The sequence below is a fragment of the Lagopus muta genome, chromosome 1 (assembly GCF_023343835.1).
Source record: "Lagopus muta isolate bLagMut1 chromosome 1, bLagMut1 primary, whole genome shotgun sequence".
Classification (NCBI taxonomy): Eukaryota; Metazoa; Chordata; class Aves; order Galliformes; family Phasianidae; genus Lagopus; species Lagopus muta.
In genome coordinates, this window is record NC_064433.1 from 118,149,506 (window position 1) to 118,171,333 (window position 21,828).

Here is a 21,828-nt window from a genome sequence, read left to right on the forward strand (position 1 = left end):
CGAGTACCAGGGTGGCAATATTGCGTTGCACCAGTACTAGAAAGAAACTCATAATTCTCCTACATTAAAAAATAAAAATAAAAAAATCAAACTGAAGAGCCTGCAGGGATACTCCCCCTGCATTAGAAGATGTGCATCTCCACCATTTGCAAAGAGATTTTATTACAACCTATTCACATTACAAGCCAACCCTTGGCAAATGAGCTGTGCTTTGAATTCCAAATGTTCAATAGGAGATCTTGTTAATTAAATTCTTTTAACCTACGTTGTTCAGGTAGCGAGTAATTCGTTGACATGTGTCCCACGAAGTCTGAGCACTGCATTAACGTTGGGCCCATCTTCTCTGACACAACTTGACACTCCAGTCATATGTTAAACTCTGAAGCATCTGTTCCATAATAAACTGTTACACGCTTGCCAAGAACCTAAGCACTGCCTTTTGGATGAGTATTGCTAAGTTGCAAGCCATAATTTAATACTCATCTGACATTGATGGTGACCCAATGTTTAATGGAGCTTAATGCTCTTCTGATGCACTGATTAAATTATTGCTCAGTAGTCCAGTTTCATAATCTACAATTTGCAAGGAAGCAAGACAGATATACAGACACTGTCTCCTCTCACATCAGAGAAGCAGCTCACCGGCAGGGAAAGGTCCCTTCATTGAAGTTCTAGGTAAGTACACTATAGTGAATCATTCACCAATATACAGTTTCGTTTAGATGCTTGAAGCCAATTATATTATTGTGAAGAGAAAAAAAAAACAAAAAAAAGGCAAAACAAAGCAGGAATTATTCCCAAGTGCAAAGGGAAAATATGGGTAAAAGCCTTGACCCACTGTGTGCAATGACTTCATAACATCCTGAGCGCTGTCCAGGAAATTCAGTGCTCTGGCCAACAGGAGTTTCTATTCATTTTCCCCCGCTAGGTTGTTTAACAGTTTGGTCCCTGCTTTGACACAGCTGTGCAAACAATCTCTCAGGGTTTGGCCTGACATTACTGAACTTCATCCCAAAACGTCTCTTCCCGCCTTTTGCGCATAAGGTCAAGAAGGCTAATTTGGACACACAGGATTATAGGCGTTCACAGACAAGCTTAAATATGTAGACCCTAACATTTGTTAAATCATGCTAAGGAAAGAATTGAAAGAATGGTACCAATAAAACTAACAGGTTTCGATTTATATTTAAGACAGTTGGAAGCAGCAGTGCTTTCTAAGCCATCTCAAGAAGGTCTACATCCATCTTCAGGGAAAAAAAAAAAAAAGCATGCTGAATCCCCATATATTTTAAAACAAATATTAGCACTTAAAGAAAAGCAATAAGAATGTTCTCATCCAAAGCGTTCTTGAACATTTACAACTTTCTGAATGTACAGACATTACAAACAACAACAAAAAAATTCTATCTTCTCAGAAAGCACAACTTTCATCTCCAATAAAACAGATGAACAGCAACAGTGCAAAAGTACTTTTGCAGTACTACTCACTGTTATGTGATTTTCACAGCTACTAGCAACCCAAAATATAGCACCATCAATAAAGTAACTAAGGACTAACCACATTTCAAATGAATGCTAGAATGACTGCAATACTTACATTACAGGAAGAAAAAAGTCAAAAATCAGAAAATCAGAGTAACATTTCCAAGGTATATGCAACTCAGTTGTTATAGTTCTCAAATTTGGACTTCATCGCTGAGAACATACATGATTTTCATTTTAAGTTTGTGGACATCCTGACAGAAATCAAAGCAGTTCACTCTAGTGTTCTCTGTATCTGTGAGTTTGCATATCTTCTAGGTGATAAAGCTCTAATCCTACAGGAAAGCTGCAGTTACTCGTGTCCATTCACCTGTTAGGACTATTTTAATTAATATGATATTATGGAAACCTTAGATCTGAGTACGTTTCACATTCTCTGTCAAAAGTTAACATAACTACTTTATAATACTGTAAGAATAAAAGAAGTGTCAGCATTTAGAGATATTACAAAAAAAGTTTTCTCCTTTAAACAAACAATGTTACCCAGTACAACACATATGAACACATCCCAAAATAATTCTGAGATTTATACATCCATAAGGCATATTCCTTCTTTTTTCAATCCAGAAATGTTTTAATATTGGCAGAATAACTCAAATTCCATTTTTTTTGTAACCTTAATTTCATTATTTTCCCATGCTACATGTTCGGAAAAAAAGACACAACCAAACATCACAACTGCCAATGTTTTGAACATGCAATAGCTGGTAATTAAATGTCAAGGAGTTAATCTCTGAACAGAGCTTCAAAATCCAACATGTTACCCACAGAAAGTAGCTCTCAAGCCCAAATCCTGCAGCGAATTCTCAACAGGCGAAGAAGCTCCCAGATGTCTCCCTACGAGGTGCTTGTAATATCTTAAGGCTTCTCAGACCTTCAGACACTTTGCCAAGGACAAACATATTTTTAGGATTCTGCAAGCTGTAAAGCATATCACCCTCCTGCCTTTTTTTTTTTTTTTCCCAATAATTTTTGTTTTGTCAAGCCCCAAAAATTCTTTTTAGTTCCAGCAATAACCAACATTTTTATTTTGCACCTTACTCTTCAATTTTGCCTTTTGCTGCCTATCACCACGGTTACACTTCAGCCAGGCCCGCAGACATTGTTTTCCCTCTTGCTATACAGAAGAAGCAGCAGAATATTTTCTTCTGCAAACCCACATCTCATCATTCAGCATTCTCTAAATGCTAATAAGAAAATTTACCCCATCAACATGCAGGGAAAGCATAACATGGTAATGTTTTTCTTGGTAGATTTTTCACAGTTACTTCTCAAAGAAAATGTCATCCTTCAGCATTTGTAGGAGGCAAAAGGCTGTCTTCATACATCTCAGTTTTTCCCAAGACATTTTAAAGCAGAGTTCATCCCTGGGGCCCACTGTGCAGGCGTGTCTCAGCTCATCCCAACCTCATCACTTCAAGTGGGGGCAACAGCCTTCAATAAAGCACAACAGCAACCTTTTACTCATCCCCAATTCCCCTATGCTAACCCACTGCCGTATCCCAGGCATCACTCTTCCCTAGCAAAGTGGATGCTAGGAGCACCTCACCATACTGCTTCCTGCTGGGAAAGACTCTGATGTGGCTAATCCCAGCGCATATCCAGGAAGGAGTTGCAAGAAGGCAAGTCCCTTTTCTTCTTCCTTTCTCCCAAGGACTCTCCCAATTTCCTTTTCATCTAAGGCACCTCCTCTGACACAGACCTTTCTATGTGTTTGTTAGCAATGCTAGCAGAAATCCCCACCGTCTAAATTCATTGCGAAGACTTCTCCCATCATGGCTTGGAGCAGGTCTTTGAGATTTAGAGTAGCAAAGAGGAGGTTATATACTGACTAGTAAAGTTTTACTGATATTTTCCATTCAGAGTTCCACAAATTTACCATTAAAATCTGTGTTTGCATTTGATCTTTTACATAATCTATGTTTTTAGAATATAGTGAAGCAAAAGTTATTTTTGATTAAATGCCCACTTTGTGCAGGGGAATAAATCTCTATTTAAGAAAAATGTCCTACAATTACTGCCCCCAATGGAATTAGCTGTTTTATTGTTATTTGGAACATTTTAAATATCCAGCTGTACCTCAGGATTTTGAGGAGTTCTGAGGCTGATAAATTTTCCTTATAATTGAGAGATCTTGTTCCAGTTATTCAGAAGCCTACTCCAAACGGCTTTTTAAACATCTAAGCAGCACTAGGGAAGAAAAAGCAATTCAGTGAATGTGTGGCTGTTATGGAACCAATACTGTATCACACTTATCATATTAAATGAAATAAAAGACCTTAAGAAAGTGACAAATCATTAGTTTCAATCTGGTCTAAAATTATTCACCTTTGCAGCAAACACTAAAACTGCCTAAACATTTAGAGGCAATAAGAGAATCTTCCAAATTTCTGATTGACATTTAGGATTATTTCATTTCTATGCCAAGATTTTAAGTATTTAAAAATATTACTTCGTTGGAGATGAAAATGTAGGGTCAATAATCTAAACACTTAAAATGGAAGCAATCCGAGTAAAACATTTAAACAGCTTCTTTTTTTTTTTTTTACTTAATTACTATTATTTAAACAAGCTTTGCACTAGCATCTACTGCTAATAAGAAACAACGTGGTGATTAAACATTTCATGTTTCTTAACAGCTAATCTTAAGTGCTAAGGAGTGTTCAAAATGACACAAATGTTAGTTGTTGCAAAGTTTCTAGCCACACTGTAAAGCAACTCACACACTTGGCTTTTTGGCTTTGTTGGAGTTGGAGCCAGAGCATTGCCAGGCTGTCCACTGAAGCCCCACGCGTACAGCTTTATTTGTCACACAACAGTCACGCAGGATCTCAAAGGTTATTCAGCCTCTGCCTACACACAGGAAGTCCTCCTGACTGCCTTCTGCTCTGCACAGTCCACACTTGTCAATATTGGCAGCTGGCAACCTAAGAAATCTTATTAAAAGCACAATATCAGCCCCCTCCACCTGGCCTCCTACAGATTAACTCACCTGAAAGAGGTTTCTTTGTTAATGGGAGAGTTTATCGTAGGATTGTTCTGAATTGTTGGCCTCTCACATGATGTGCCAGGTAATTTCACCCCTGGTGAGCACATGAATAACCCATTAATGCTTCAGGAATGCATGGGACTACTGTAAGCGATGCCTCGGCCCACAGAGCCAGAATTAACCTGCTGCACATCTGCTAACTGCCCACACATGGAAATGCACAACAACACTGCCTTAGTCCACAACGAGAGCCAGGAAAGAGCTTCTAGCAAAAGCATGGCAAATACCAGAAGCATTTTTCATAATATATTACTGCCACAAAACAAAGAAAGGGAAATGCTGCACAGTGTATTCAATACATTACACTTATCTTTTCCTGTGTTAGACTAGATCAACTTCTTTTGCTGGCAGTCTTGACATTTCAGTATCTTCTTTTTTTTTTCTAAACATAACCAAAAAGACTTAGTCTCAAACTGTATGATGATGATATTTCAAATTTTCCTTGAGAATGTCATTAAATACCCTTGAAAGCAATACTTTAAAAGCCACAAATGAAATAAATATATATATATATATATATATAAAACTCACAAGAATTTCAATATTTACTATGCCTCTATTAGAAATTAGCATTCATCAAGACCCCTTTCGAATTCATTTTAGCACAGATTCACCAAATTATCTATTAGCCTTATCTGTAGGGCAATTTTAAAAATCTTTACAGTCCCATTATGATCTGACTTGTAATTTGTAACCTACTGAGCAGTATGCACTGAAAGCCCCATCTGACCTCATAATAAACAGAAAGCAAACCCAGCTCCAATCCACAGTAGCAGAATATATCAGTGCTTTTGTCAAAATGCTTATTTTGTCAAAATGCTGATTCCAAATTCAGGGAGCTTCTGAAACTGATTTTGAGGATGCATTTGTTTATTTCTCTTCAGTATAAATTTGTTTTGTAGTGTCTTGCTTAGCACTGTAACAATGGTAAGCACTGTGCCAGATCAATACAGGCCTATGGTTTAGAGCAGACAGGAGTTTTACACCAAAGGGCTTCCTATTGCTCAAAATCATTTAATCAAATAATCTTTTTAAATAAAAGCTTGCAGTGCTCTTCTTTTTCTTTCTCAAGCATTTCCTCTCTCTTTCCATGTATGACAAGCTAGAGTACAAGAGTATATTTTGCAGAGCCCAAGACAACAGGTCCCCATCCAGCTCGTTTCCTTCATCAAGCCTCTCCCAAAACATCACATTATGAATTACAAACACTCTCCCATTCTACATTTGGTCAGAAGAATAACAGTGAAGTAGGTGGCAAACTGTAATGGCTTCAATCACTTGGCCAAAAGCTTGCACAATTTTCATTTTGCTACCAGATCCCTCTCTCCAAATCAAAGAATCATGGAATCATAGAACTATGGAATGGCCTGGGTTGAAAAGGACCTTAAAGAGCATCAAGTTTCAACTCCTGCTATGTGCAGGGTTGCCAACCACCAGACCAGGTAGCTCAGAGCCACATCCAGCCTGGCCTTGAATGCCTCCAGGGATGGGGCATCCACAACCTCCTTGGGCAATCTTTCCTGTGTTAAAAACTTCCTCCTAATATCTAATGTAAACTTGGGCTCTTATTAACTTCACCTTGCCTGTCATGCCACTAGCCCATGGTGTCCTTGATTCAAGGGGACTCTATTTGGGGGTGAAGGTGTCAACTCAAGCTCTTCTCCAGCCCCTCCTTTTGGATAGGCAGAAGATATCAGACTGGGTAGTTGGTTTTCATTTTTAGAAGTGCTACATTCATAAAAAGAACCCAACTGGCTCAACTGCAATAAATGAAATGGGAACCTAATTTGTGAGATTTTAAGCCAGTAAAAATGCCTTTTCTCCTCCTTTTCAGCACACTGTGGAATCTACATCAACATGACTACCAAAGAATTTGTCAAGGGACTGCTTGACAGCTGGGAGAAATGGTAATGGGGTTGTTAATCCTCAGCTCATGCCACAGCTTTTGGCACAAGAAAAAGATAGGAGGAAAAGCAAGCTACACTTGACTGGTTTAGGAGGTTGCTCCATCTCCACAACCAATCCTGATTTCCAGCTGGGTGAAGTTCTTCAAACCTCCAGATCTCAGAACAGGAATGACAGGCAGCATGGCAGTCTTCAAGTCCCACCTGTGCACACTCCAGTCTGCACGGAAGACATGAAAGCGCTGCAACAAGGAGACCACTGGAAAAACATACAAGACTTCACATAATTTGAAAGGCATCAAACAACACTAAGTGCCTAGGAAAGCACAGACAATTCCACCTCTTCACTGCAAAAGATATTTTTTCCTGCCTGGCAGCTTTTAAAGAGGTTGCTATGAAAGGCATATCATGTTTTGTAATGATTTTCTAATTTAAAACACACTCCCAAGCTTAATACATCAAACTAAATGCCCTTCAACTTAGTCCTGCCATAATGCTAAGGCACTTAAACATGAAGAACAAATTGTATATTGTGATGCTAAGCAAGACTAAACATGTTTTGTGTATTAATGATTAACAAGTCTTTGCATTTCCAAATACATAAAATGCTTTAGTGCCTTATTTTCTAAGTTGCACAAGTCCAGGACCAACATCAACAAGAAATTATTCTGTCAAAGAGCAAACATTTTCTGCCTACCAAACAGGATATACAGAGAACAATATAATGCAGTGATTTTAATTAGTTGGGAATATAAAGCTGTTACAAGACAAATTTCTTTCATTAAAAAAAAAAAAAAAAAGCAGCCAGTCACTTAGAAGTGCTTCTACCTAAAGTAGAGATCACAGAATGCATTTAACCTCCTCTTCCCCCTGTAATGAGGGGGACCCGGAGGACCTGCAGTACAGTGGGTGGTAAGCAGCCTCTTTACCTGCTGCTGAAACACTGCTGAAGCCAAAGTGATTCAAACAATACAAAAGGTACAGCAGCACACAGGAAAAGACTCTGTAGTATAATTAAACATTTTCTGTGATTTTGTTGAGACAGGCAAGATAACAGCTTCTTACAAAAGAATTTTTAAGGCCTTCCAATAACAAACACATAAGTTCCAGGTGTTAGCCAAAAATGAAGCATCTAATACCAGGATGCCCATAGCAGTATGCTGCTACTTGGTATAATGCTACTTAATTTCAGCATCAGGTGGTAGAGGTTTTGGTTGCCCTATAAGCATCCCTAAACTACTAAATAAACATTTTCCTCATTACTTATTTGGTTTTGTTGTTCTGTTATTAATCTAAGTGAAACATTTGGTTATCAGAGAAGGCAATTTCTCAGGGTAACATCTCATACTCTATCTCCCAAATCAAAGAGTTTATACACGCAATTTTCAAAAAAGTTTATGAACGTAACTTATAAAATGATTTAAAAATTAACATAAAGCAAAAAAAATATTGAGAATTTGTGCGCACAGTACCCCCTTTTTATCCTCTCCACTTAAATCACCCCACTTCCCCCATCATACATACGTACTCTGATGTACCGTTACCCCCTTTCTACCTTGCTTGAGCTAGAGATGCATCCACAAAAAGCTGTGCCAGTTTCCCTGCTCCCAGAGGCAGCAGAGAACACATCAGAAACAGTGAAGGACAACCCCCTGTCCAGATCATTAGCAGAGGTTACTCTGACTTGAGCCACGGAAAGAATTGCACACTTGAAAGACAGAAATTAGATGCCTAAATTGAAGTCTGCAGTCATTAAAAAAAATTCTTATCTTTCAGGGTGTGATTACACAGAGTTTTAGCAGATTAAATTAGCAAGAAGACAGACCCATCCCTGGCTCCAGGTCCTGTTCCTGCTAATGCCACACACACCAGCCAAGATGCTCACATGCAATAGTACTCAAAATATTTAAGAGCACAGGGAAACATATGCTCCATGCTCTTGTTCCCAGAAGTACTAAACAATTCTGCATATAATGAAAAACAAAATATAGAGTCCCAAAAGTGAAGCTAGGAACCCAATTTCCCCCCCTTGCAGCTAAACAGGGACTTGCTGGACTGTAGTTTCTTTTTTTAATGTGCTTTTGGGAACTAAGACTACAAGATACTGTATGAATGTCAGATTATTCCCCCTTAGTTCAAAACAAGTCATTGTTGTGGGATGGGAAATTGTGGTTTCTCAAAAGACAAACATCCCTTTTTGCTTGTTTCATTAAACTGGCAAAAGAAAATGTAATTCAAATTAAGGAAACTCATATTGAAACAGATCCACTGGAGAAGAACAATTGATATTTATGTGCTGTTGTCACTTTGTGCTCATTACAAGGTCTAATATTTTGCAAGACACATCTTTTAAACCTTACTAAGCTTATTATTTACTATCTCCTGACAAGCATGACTTCATTTCAAGAGTTGGCACACATCCCATTGTGAGAATCTAATCTTTAATAACATATCCTAATTACATATGCACATTTAATACTAAAAACAAAAGCCAAAATTCAAACCAAAAGAAAAAAAAAACATTCATTTGACTAAACAAAGCAATTGGATTAGAGTGCACAGAGCAAACTTAAAGTCACGTATGTCACAGCAAAAAAGACATTAAGAGAAGGGGAAAAAAAACGATAAAAAAATAGTACAGCCATTATAGCTGGCCTTATCTGACCTTTCTGAACTCCTAGCTCATTTACTTCCCATCTGCCACATGATGATAACTTTACAGAGAGCATTTAAGAACTCATAAGAAGTTCATTCAAGTCAATTGTTCTGATGGCGTTTATTTACACAAAAGAAGACTGTATTCAAGTAAGGGATCCACATGAATTTATTTCCCTCAGCAATGAGAGCTGATGTGTAATGGGTTTGTGATGTTCCACAAGAACACAAAAATCCAAAAAACTGTGAGCTCAAAATTAAATGATCTCTTGAAACTAAATATCTAATCATAACACTAAAAGGCTCTTTTATATCTATTAACCCATTTTTATAATTACCATAACTGAGAAACCATTTTCTTTCTAGAAAATACAGTCCATGTCATTTTATGTTACTGAGATGCTTTGAATCCAAAAACTTTGAGCTACAAATTATGAACTGCCTAATAATTTCAAAGATTATATATATATATATATATATATATATATATATATATATATACACATTATAATTTACCTTCAGAGGGACACATTAACATTTCCCTTCAGAGATCATGATCTCATTTCAAGTTTTTCAATTTTTCTTGAGATCAATTTTGAATTGAGAGTTTTATCAATACAGAAATATGCAAGAAAAAGCTTCAAGTAATTTAGAACAATGAAAAAGAGGGTAAAGGCTTAACAGTTGCAGTTTTGATTTGTAGGATAAATAGAGCTGTTTTTAAGTCAGTAACCTTTAAAAGATAGACCACATTACTGAACATACAATAATGAAGAACAATAATGAAGCAACAAGACAACATTCCTAACTGCTATTGAATTCTACCTGTTAAATAACTAATTTCACATACATGCAATTGAAGAGCTACATGCATGCCCATTTTTCCTTTAGATTCACAATGTTGCCACCCTCACCACAGCTTGAAATATATCATCAACTGAAAAACAAGCATTTTCACAGGTAAGGTTTGTTTGCTTATCAATTTTTTAATTTCCCCCTCATCCTGTGAGTATCCAGGCAGCCACATTTGTATTCTGATTTACCTTATTTTCAGTTTGAAGAAAAATGTTCACTTTCTTATGTTTTGCTTGTTTGTTTTTTGAAGCAACTCCATACACCGAGGTTACATTTTCAGTTAATCTGTTATGAACAGAACTAGCATCTCCAAACAGAAGCTTGAGTGCATATACAAAAATCATTCAGGACTCAATATCTTGCAAACTTGTTCTACAACTCATTGCCACCTAGAGCACAATACCGCACCTTGATTCAAAAAGGAGCACCTCAGGAACACACATAAAATCCCATGATCTGATACCAGAGCCAGTAACTAATTGTCCAGTCTATTCAGGTTTACTCATTCATATCTCATTAGTAATCGTTACCTCCAGTTCATAATTGAGTAGTTCATTGTGGCTTAGAAGGAGTGAAGGACAGTGCACAGGATGAAGGATAAAAAGTAAATGATGTTGAAGTAAGTGACTGAAAAGGGTTTTATCAATCAAAAGAGAAAAAAATTTAAAAATAAAAATAAAAAAAAGTGAGTTTCATTTAAACTACCTTTGAAAACTTCCAGGAACTGAAATTACCCTTAACCTTCCACAACAAATTTCATCTTCTATTCATCTTCTCAATATTGCATGGTACACAGAGTATATTTTTGCAAGAAAGTGATTTTTTTTTTTTTTTTTTTTTTTTTTTTTTTTTTTTTGCCTTGCACCAAGCATACTGTTTTTCACAAGACTTTGAGTGGCTGAGCTTGAAAGACCATTTTAAACAACCAGCATTTCTGGTAGAAATACAGATAACAAGTAATACTTCATTAGCTTTGCCACAAATCTCAAGTTGTCTTCTTCAAACCAACATAGTTACCAGGACCGCAAATACATTAATTAAAAGGAAATAAATAAATAAACAAACCACTAAGGAAACATGCTAATTGAGAACACAAAAGTCTCACGATTGCATATGCAACATTGTATTTTCTTTAGCTGCCAAGGACAGCTTCATCACTCACAGAGGCATTCAAATGCACTATGCTAGTAACATAATTTGCTAAAGCAGACATTTAAAACAATGTTTTAAAGGCTGTAAAATAAGCAGTTGTTAAAAAAAATAGGTGTTGTTTTGTTTTTTGCTCACGCAGAATGCTGTCTTACAGATAGCTCTCTACTTTTCCGATAATAAACAGCACTCCTTCCTTCCTTAAAAGGTTCAGAATGACACTTCTATGGAAATTTCTTACGTGCAGTGATTATGATTCCAGGCCGAACCCCTCCCAGATCCACACTCAGTGCATGACAAATTGTTAATGCTACACTGTGCTCTTGGACTTAATTATCAGAACTCCAGAAAAAGGCTTTTGACCACAGACTGCATTAAACAGCTAAGATCCAAAAGGTTTAAAACATACAATGAAATAAAGGCTAAAGTAATGAAAATTACATTTAATTTGAAAGCCCAATACACAGCAATGGAGTTACCGACCACAGATATTTTCAAGAGGACTTAGGGGATGCAACACTCAACACTGTACTAAAACACATAAAGAGAAACTTAAGAAACAATAAGCCTCCACATTTGAGGTTAAACTAACAGTAAGACCGCAATACTTGAAAAACAGCAATAAACACCTTTCTGAAAAGCAGCAATGACCACTTCATCACAGTTCAATTACAGAAGACTTTAGAAACAAGTACAAGCAGACTACAAAAATAAAAAAAACACCCTAACAGGTTTGCTTAAGATTAGGTTGGCTCTAGTAAAACAAAGCCTACCAAAAAGAGCTACGCCTGGAGAAATGGAGACAAAGAGTTCATGGTTATGTCTGTGACTATAAAAGAATAGTAAACAAGTCAGCTAGAAGTGCTGTATGTTCAATAAGTGTTTTCGTATTTTTGTTGTTGGTTTTGTTTTTTTAATATTTCATTCTACAATTCATTCACACTTAAATTAGGCAAAGACAAGAATAAAATTTTGATTGCTTTTAAAAGGCTTACAAAGCCTTTTAAGGGAGCCTTTAAGGGAGCCTTGCAAATCTTACAAAACCCAGTCAAAATAACAGCTATGCAAAAGCACCCAGCAAAACTACAGTGCAATTAACGAAGTAAAGAAGGCACACATCAGCCATGAATATCAATGAGGGGAATTCAGTTACAAAGATTTTAATTATTAAAATGAAATGCTATTAGGGCACCAGGTTTAACTTCCCCACCGTAATGAATAATGCCAGTTACTGGCTTTATTGTAATGCCTAAGTTTTCAAAAATTGTATTATTAATGGCAATAATGCTGTGGCTGCCAGTGGTCTTCAGCTACCACACCTGGTTAAGACTTCAGATTCAGACCTCAGTAAAGAGACTAAACACCCCTGGCATCTCCAGGAATGGTTTCAGCGTTGACTCAGAGGAAAAAATGCCACAAAGTGAATTAGTCAGCACAGAAATGTCCCACCTATATTTACCTGGCCTCATTGTGCAGAGGAAGATTTTCTTCACCTTTCTACTGACATGAGGATTATCAGGAGAGAAAGGTAAAAGAAGGGAGACCAGGGAAGAAAGTGTATATTTAGAATAGATCATTTATAGTTGTAGCTATTGGCAACTGGTGGAACTGGCCAAACTAAAAATAAATTCTATAATAAATATGTTTTTGTTAAACTGTAAACTTCTGTAAGGCCAACAATCATCCTCTGTGAGAGTTAAGAGTCTTTTAGAGGTGACCTAGGCTCTACACCTGGACATCCCTGGCTATGCCCATCCTGCTCCATAGAGGAGAGCCAAGGAAGAGGTCCCAGCAGCATCCTTACTCATACACACCTTTAGTTTCCACCCCAACACTCCTACAGATCATTTTCACCAGTGCACACAGCATGATTTTGTTCCACCAGAGGTACTGGTCCAAGGTACTAGGCATGAACCAGTCAGCACCACCCAGCAGACAGACCTGCATCTTTTTTGTAGGGCTTTTTTTTTTTTTTCCCCCCCCCTTTCTTCCAGATGTACTCTAGAATTCATTAGAACCTGTCAGCTTGGTATTTCATGTTATCTGAAAATGGCTCACATGCTTGCACAGTTCAGCCAGACCTCCACTAATGACCCAGACAGCACATATTCTGTTATCCATCCTGGCTTTGCCAGTTGAAAATACAGGGTCCAATGTGTTACAGTCCAGATACCAGTAAAGCCCTACTAGTAGAATCTCCACAGCATTAGCTATCTAAAATTTAGCATTAGCAAGAGAAAGACCTTATTCCACTCAAAACAATGGATGTTTGAAGCTGATGAGAGACTTAAACTATTTATTTTAAAAAGGGTACTTGAACCTTTAAAGACTCACATTAACTCTCATCAAGGTTTTTTTTTTTTCTCTCTCTTCTTCTCAATATAAGAGGTATAATACAAAAATGCAGCATTTTGTATCCTACTGTATTAAAATAATACACTTCAGTTGAATACAGCTTAATTACGGCTTAACTCTAGTAAACTCATATATTAATTAACAGTTTACTTGGAAATTCCTACCATATGGCACTGCAGCAGATGTTCATCATGTAAGGCCAAACACTTTGAAATTACTGTTCTAGACACTTCATCTGAGGTACCAAGTGCCCTAAATTTCTACCTAAGAAAAAAAAAGCTGATAAACAGGAAATGCCAGATACCTTACGTGCTTATGCCCACTGCTGTTTTCTCAAAGATGACATAATTTGGCAGATAAGTAGAACATAAAAGGCTAGGTATTCAAGATCACAGCGTTTTTAAATGACTTGATGTAGACATTGCTGAATTCCTTCTATATTAAGAGAGATTCCTTGCACTGGAAAAAAATACCTTCATTCGCCAGACATCTCCTAATTCCCATATAAGGTGAGGAAGGAATGTATATTATAACAGTGCTCATCTTGGGCACCACAAATTGATGGATATGTATCCTCCAACACTTCATCCCTCACTTGCAGGAACATTGTTGAAAACCGCAGATTTTTGGTCCAGGACAGTCAACTATTCTAAATTTAAGAACAAGTATCTTGTTAGATCCAACTCTTCCACAAGGTGAAACTGAATACCCTGCACACATGGTAGTTGCTTTGCTCTGTATTTTGACTATAACATGGGCCTAATATTAGTCCTCTAAATTTTTTCTTCTTGAAAAAATACAACTGATCTCTCCCTCCATACTTATAAAAAGAAAAAAAAAAAAAAACCGAAAAAAAAAAGAGAGAGAAATGTAGATGCCTTTGAAAAGCTGAAAGACAAGAATGAAGAAAATGTATTTTTTGCCATTCCATGACAGAGACCTTCTAGAACTGCAATTTTTCAGTAGGATTTCTGGGAATCCTTATTCAATAGCATTTGTCTTGATAACCAGTCAGCTCCTAAACTAAAAGTTTAAAGATTTCATTAAAAAAATTATTTAAGTAATAAGTGCAAGAGTAGTACAATTTTGCTTTTTTGGATCTAGAAATCTAAATTTATCTTGCAATGGGTACTTGCTACAGCAGATCACTACTATGGTTATCCTATAATTTAATTAGGAAATAATGACCTCTTGAAAAAGAAACAACAGCCACATAAAATAAGAGCCCAAGGAACTACGTTCCTCTTTCTACTAGTTGCATACCTCTAAACACTAGCCCACCCACAAAGAAAACAGCCTTGTGCTATTCCTTTGGAAATCAGTAACACATACTACTACCCGGCCCTGAAGAAATGCAGTACCATCAAATGCTGCAGTAACTTACTGAGATTAAAGTTTAGCAGCTCTTCTGAGAATCAGTCAGGAAGGCTAGACCATTCACCAATTGAGTTTTAGAAAATAAAACTGCCTCTTTTATAATTATTGGAGCACTAGAAGACAACTACTTGCAATGATTCTAAAAATACAAATGTATACATATTTAAAAATTCTCATCTGACAAATGATCTGGTTTATATCACTGCCTTGCAAAATTCTTGACAATCATTAACAAATTGCTTCGTTTAATACAACAGCGTGCAAATGAATCTGAGTAAGATAAGGATACAGAACTTCAGTGAACTTTTGCAAAAAAAAAAAAAAAACAAAAAAAAACCAAAAAACCACAACACTTGAGAAAACATACTGTGAGGCCATATTCAAACTAACAGATGTTTCAGAAACAGAACAATATGTTCAAACAAAATAAAGGTGTAAAGGGGCACTGCTGAAAGAGCTTCCCAGCTTGCACATTAATTTTGTCAATGAGTGAAATCTCCTAATTTAGGAAAGTTCAATCCCAAAAAGATCATTAATTTAGAAATGAATGTTCATTTTATGCTTAAAATTTGACTGTTTGAATTGTTTGCAGAGTGGCTGCTTATGTAACAATGCCTTTGCTATGGCAACACCAGGGCTGTCAGGCATTGTTACACAGGAGTTTCAGTTTTATTTTCTGGTGATAAATGATGGCAGGAGAGGTTTACTAATCATGAATATGCTTTAAAGCATATCACCACGACAGTGGCCACTGATGCTATTAAAATTCCTAATGTCATAAGGACAAGAAAAAAGAAACTCACAGAGAAAAATAAACAAGTGAAAGAGAGAGATCTTTCAGTGGTGCCTTCACTACAGTTTTAAAACAAGAGTCATTAAAACTGAAGTTTGGAATAGCACAGTTTGACTTACAATGGGGACAACCTTTCTTCACACAAACTCCCCTCTCCTCCTTTCAGCAAGGATCCAAAATCCTCTTAGTGAAATTATTATTTTTATGAATGGAGTAACTACCTTTAAATTAGCAAGTTCAGGATTTCATCATAATTAAGCTCCAACTGTGGTACCACTTTGTCTTTTTCTACAGCTTTTCCACAGGTTTTCTTGCTAGGCATTACAGTAAAACTCATAGCTACATTTAATAGCATTGCTTCAGAGCTGATGGACAACTGTATGTATCCTCTGATACCATAGAATTTTGGTTTGCTTTTCTTGGGAGGAAAAAAAAAAAGCTGTTTTAATGCTAACAAAATGTTAAACACCTGATCTATTTTACATACAGTGATACACAATGACTTTTCAAGTTGATGACTCTTCTGCAGCTTATCAGTCATCTACCACAATCCTTACAATGAACTAAAGTTTTAGAAAGCATGTATTTCTCATATTCTTAGATTTCCATCTTTTGTTTCTCTGAGAGCATTTAGCAATACACATTATTTCTAAAATATTTGTTAAGTTATATTTGTTAATTGTTGTTGCTCAAAAGCAACAACAAGTAGTATAAAAAAGTACCTTTAACTCAAGACAGCAAAGAAAACTGAAGAGGATAAAATTGAAAGCTCAAAATGAGGGCACATAACATACATGCAAGCACACCACCTCTTTACCATGAGGCAGATGCTCATAAGATCTTTGCAGTGTCACAGTCAATCCTACACTTCAGAAAAAGCTTTCTCCTAACCTCTGTCCATAATAATCTTCTTTAGCAAAAGCCAAGGCAAAAAATGAACTTCTCAAATAGGTCTGACAGTAACTCTGTGGTCATTCTTATTGTTTATGAAGTCTAAATCCCAGTGCTGCGAAAGGTAAGGTGCCTTCACTGATGAGCAGGCTAATAGTTTAGAGACTACAGAACAACCTGGGATATTGCCACACAAGTCCTAGGGCTATGCACACACAGAAACATGAGTAAAAGGGTCCCCAGAGCAAGATTTTAATTATTATTAAGTGTTACAGTCTTGGTTTCAGAGCATTTTCACAAACCCTTGCATTTTCTTGAAGCACAAACAGTTCCCGTTACACCTACTGGCGCACAGCTGTCAGCAGCCCCTGATGACTTTGTGCAAATGCACTGCTGAAAACAGGAATCTCTGCAGGTGAAGAGCAAAGAGAAACTCTGTTCTTAAATCCATGTAACATTAACTTACCCAAAGGAGAAACTTTCACACTCTGCTTTCTCTTTGCTAGCACATTCACATCAGCCTCTCTCTTCCACTAGTCCTAAATATTTACATCCTTCTAAATGCTGGTACAGTACACTTTATGTAGGTAAAAAGACCACGTTCTTTAGCTTTAAAAGCTTTTAAAGTATCTCCATGCTTCAAAATTCAGCTTGATTAGTATTACTACCATTACAACAATTTAAGCTGTATGAGCTTAGTACAAGCTCCATAAGCTGTCATTTACCAAAAAATATATATATATATTTAATCTTTTTTACATAAGGTAATTTCAATTTTTCCAGATGGGTTGCCTTTTTGAACATATTTCCCACTGCAAAAATGGTGCTGAATTAAAACTAAAATATTGTTAAAAGCAGCAAGCCCTTAAACTACAGCTATTAGAAATAACCTGGAACAAAGGAAGAAAAATTACAAGACCCAGTTAAAAATCTCCTGGTGGCTGGAAGGTAATTGAGTGCCTTATCTTTGAGTTTGCTCAGAGCCCTAGCAATCCAAAGCACATCTGACAAGCTCCCTTCACAACTCAGTGAAAGCCATGATGCTCAATGACGCCCGCCCATACAACATGCCAACATCTTGCAACGCTGCAGCGGAATCCACATATGTCCTCAAAAGGAGAGGCAGAGGAGTTGATTGACACAGTTTCAGCTCACTGATCCATGCAGGGCCTTTAAAATTAGTACTAAATATATGAAAAGTGAAATAACGCGCAGTTTGAATCAATTTAAATATTCATCTTATCCTGCACATCCAATATGCCATCCTGTGGGAGAGATGAGCTAATCCATCTGCTCTTTTTCCAGCTCCGTGACAGTCAATTCAGTGCTGGTGAGTTCACTTCAAAACAGACAAGAACTCATCTGCTGACACAGGCTCCAATTTTCAATTGCAAAGCTTTAATTGGTTAACATCACCTGGTTCACACAATTGGATCCACAACACCTTACTGTACACATTTTCACAAGGCAAAATTTAGACAGCGGTTTACTCGCACACATAACCAGTTCCATGCCCAACTCCACCTATGAGCAGTGCTAGCGCCCAAGGAGCACTAAGGACTTCCCAGTCCTACTGTGGATGTTAAGAAATTAAAAACTGAGAGCACATTGGGGAGGCTGCATTAATTTGGTGAACACCCACTGCCTTAAGCCCAGTCCCCATGCAGCCATCTGGCAAAGAGTCGGCACTTTTATGTAACGCTTCGGGGCTGGAATACTTTCTTTGTCTTCATTTTTCACATCCTTAATGCTAGGCCCAATGCTTTATCATGCTCTGAACAAAATGCTACTGATGTCACGGCTCTTTTGCCTAAATAAAGAATTCCAGACAGGGAATTTATTGCAAACGTTCAGGTCATACCAGTAAGACCATCACAGAAACACTGAGGGCAATAAAATCCAAAGTGTTTCATTTCCCCTTGCTTTCAGATAACTGTAAACAATGTTGAACAGTAGGATTTTCCTTTTGCAGGAAAGATTGTGCTTTGAACATTGAAATCTGTTTTGAAGAACACTCTTTACAGAAGTGCTTTTAGCAAGCGTATTACATAACAGGGCACTTATTTAAAGAAAGAGGTTAAAACCAAGTTCAGCATTTGTAATTCGTTAAAATAACCCCAGTAACTCAGCCTAATATTCCCGTGTCATGGAGCTGAAGGTAATTTCTGCAGACCAAAATTAAGTGCTATTAATGCAGAGACCACTAATGCACTCACCCCGAAGTTCTCTTGAGAAAGATGTGTTCATTCACATTTTAGGCATATACCTGCTTAGGTACCTCTCCAAATAACCAACACAAGCTATTTTTGTGACATTCTGGACTGTGTTTCTCAGAAACTACGCACTTAACACAGTTAAAGAATGTCTTTTCACCTGGAATCCAGCAACTGTGTTTAAACGATAAGTCAGGAAAACAAAGTTGCTGCAGCCCTTCCCCACTGCTGTCCTTCCCCCAGCTTTGCCAGGCAGAGTGACCTGCACGCAGCTGCCAGTCCTACTTGTTTCTACGTCTGAAACTACCTCAGGTGTGTGGGTGGATTCTCTCACACAGCTCTCACCAGAGGCAGGTAGGTTACCTCTGTGCACATCATTCTAGATGAAGTGTCATCAGCTCTGCAGAATACAAAACAAAGAAGTGGAAGCTTGAAGCAACGTAGGTTTGCTTGCTCAGTAAAAATGGAAGTATTTCAGAAAACAAATGAGCATTTGCACCAAAATAAACAGTTTGAACATTTAAAGGCAAGCTTCATAACCCAAACAGTAGGCGTGATTGCAGTAACTTTTTTCCCCACTTTTTTTCCCTGTAAAGTCCACCTAATTCTTTTCCTAGCAGACCTACAGCCCCACGAGTCGCTTCCAGGCTTCTCACTCCGAACCCTCCTCCAGCTGCACTATTTTCAATATTGGATTTCATGTAGTCAGCCTGTTGGTTTTAAATAACTAATTCTACACTGAAGCAATACAGACACATAACATGGCATGCACTTCACCTGTCACTTACAAGAAGTATGTGATGTATTACAATTTTGAAGTGTTTGAAAAACGGGATCTCTGAAGCTCATCCATGGTTTTGGGCTTCTTTGTTTGTTTGTTTGCATTTTCAACACATTAGGAAGGTATCTCAGACACTGCTTTGAAAAAAACCCAACATGAGCTTTTTTAGAAGTAAAAAAAAGAAAAAACATTGCAAGCCAAATGACTGCAATGAAACATTCCGGGATTGAAATGGACTTGCATTTAGTGCTGCTCACCTGCAGCTCCTTCAAGTTGCCAGTTATGTTTGCTAATTCCTTAGAATATGAAGTATCACGTTATTCAGCTTTTAAAATTCTATGGACTGCAAAAAGCTATGTACATTACTGACCACAATTATAACTCGACAGCTATAAACGCCAGCATGGAGAACATATGCCATATGCCTGAAATTTTAAGGATGATGGAACTGTCACATTAGTAGCATGCAGAACGCTATAAGGAACTCCCACAATGTAGCAGTTGTTCGAAAGTTGTACCCATCCGGTCATTCTATCTTTATTAAAAGATATATAATATCAGAGAGTGATTTATTCAAAACACAGCTGCAGACTAAGTTAAAGGTAAAAAGGAAAGAGAGAAAAAAAACATTTTTTTTTTAAATTGGAGTTTTAAAGCCAAGCCAGTATATGAAGAATAAGTGAGAAGCCTTTCCAGAAAGTCCAAGTTTTATTCTCAATACGTGGGGAAGAGAGAAGGTGACAGGTGAGGGAGCGGGAGCAGGCAGAGGAGCCGTGCAAATAAATGGCAGCCCAACAAATGGCCGTACATCGCACCCGGCTTAACGCCAGCGGCGCGTCCCTCCGTGCCGACTCCAGGGGCTGCGCACTGCGGGAACGAAGCTCGGGCCGGGGGCCGCTCAAGCGGCGGGGGCCGCTCCCCGAATGCAGATCGCTAGTTGCCGCCAGGCTAGGCACCGGGTGCACTCCCCCGGGTCCAACTTTTATTTCGAGACTCTGCTGAGAGCTGCCTGCCGCGCCCCATGCCTGAAGCCCCCCGGGCACGGCCCCCTCTCGCCCCTCCGGAGCTGCGGCCGTCGGGGGTCGCCGGCCGCTCCCACCCCCACGCCCCGAGGCTGCCCGGAGTCCCCTCAGACGGCGAAGACTCGACAGCCGCTCCCTTCCTTTCCCAACCCCTGCCCAAAACCACGGGGGGAGTCGGCTGGGAGCACCTGCAGGGATGAGGATGAGGACTGGGAGGACGCGGGGCGCGCCGCTCACCTTTCATCCAGTCGACGACCTGGCTCGGCGACCACTTACTGACGGGCTCCATAATGAGGGCCATGGGGGCTCGGCGGCGCGGGGCTCGGGAGGCCGCCGCTCTTCGGGTGAGGGGCGAGGCTGTGCGCAGCTTCGGGAGCGTTCTGCCCTCAGATGGGGCCGTTCCTCTACCCGAAGGAGCCAAAATCCCCGCTAAAGCCCCGCTTGCCTCCGCTCCGCTCCGCTCGCTCGCCGCCTCTGTTCCTCTCTAGGGATTTCAGTTCATGTTGCCGGCTCGGCGGCAGGGGGAGGAGGAGGAGGAGGAGGAAAAAGGAGGGGGAGGAGGCGGTGGCACGCTCCGACGCCTCCCGCCCCCGCGGCCCCGAGGGCGGCTCCCAGCCCTGGCGAGGGCTCTGCTGCCGGGCAGCGGAGCGGGGAGCGGCGGGGTTGAGGCTGCGTCCACCGGGTCTCTGAGGCCGCGGTTCCCGTGCGCGGGGTCTTTTTCTCCTGGCGGAAATGACGAGGTGGCTCCCGTCACCCGAAAATATCTCCCAGAGAGATGGGAAGCGGCACCCGAAGGCCGCCCGGGGCTGGGGGAGGCTGGGATGAGTCGCTAGGTGCGGGGGGATGAGCACCTGCTGCTGCCCAGCTGGGGGCACCGCGCCGGGGGCGAACGGGGAGCTCAGCCAAGGGGATCGCTGCTGTTCGGTTGGGTTTTCTGTGTTTTTTTGTTTTTTTCTTTTTCTCCCCTTCCCTTAAAAAAGCATCTCTGCGTGGGTGGTAAAGGTTGGTTTTTTCCTTCCGTCCTTCCCCTTTTTCTTTTTTTTTCTCCTCTGGGGAAAGCCAGGCTGTTAAATGCCGGTGATAGATGGCGGTTTTTACCCACTGCTTCCAAAGAGCCCTGAGAGGAGAGAAGGAAAGGAGAGGGCGTTACTTCACTGCCTCGCCCCGAGAGAGAGGTAATGGGCAAAGAGGCTGGAGGACCAGCGGCAGGCTCAGCTAGGGGGGGTCCACGTTGGCTACCGA

The 21,828-nt window shown here is 39.2% G+C and overlaps 1 protein-coding gene across 7 annotated transcripts in view; it reads right to left on the reverse strand.

Annotated features, from left to right (window-relative positions):
* The window catches only part of CNKSR2 (connector enhancer of kinase suppressor of Ras 2), a 208,296-nt gene extending 187,037 nt beyond the window's left edge, over positions 1–21,259 (reverse strand). The window contains exon 1 of one of the 7 annotated variants that reach the window (XM_048955183.1): positions 20,824–21,110. In XM_048955183.1, coding sequence (XP_048811140.1) covers positions 20,824–20,887 — 64 coding nt within the window. In that variant the 5' untranslated portion in view covers positions 20,888–21,110. Of the gene's footprint in view, positions 1–20,823 lie in introns of all 7 variants that reach the window. The other 6 variants (XM_048955191.1, XM_048955198.1, XM_048955217.1 and 3 more) reach the window with 6 other exon arrangements.
* Between the last annotated feature and the right edge of the window lie 569 nt (positions 21,260–21,828).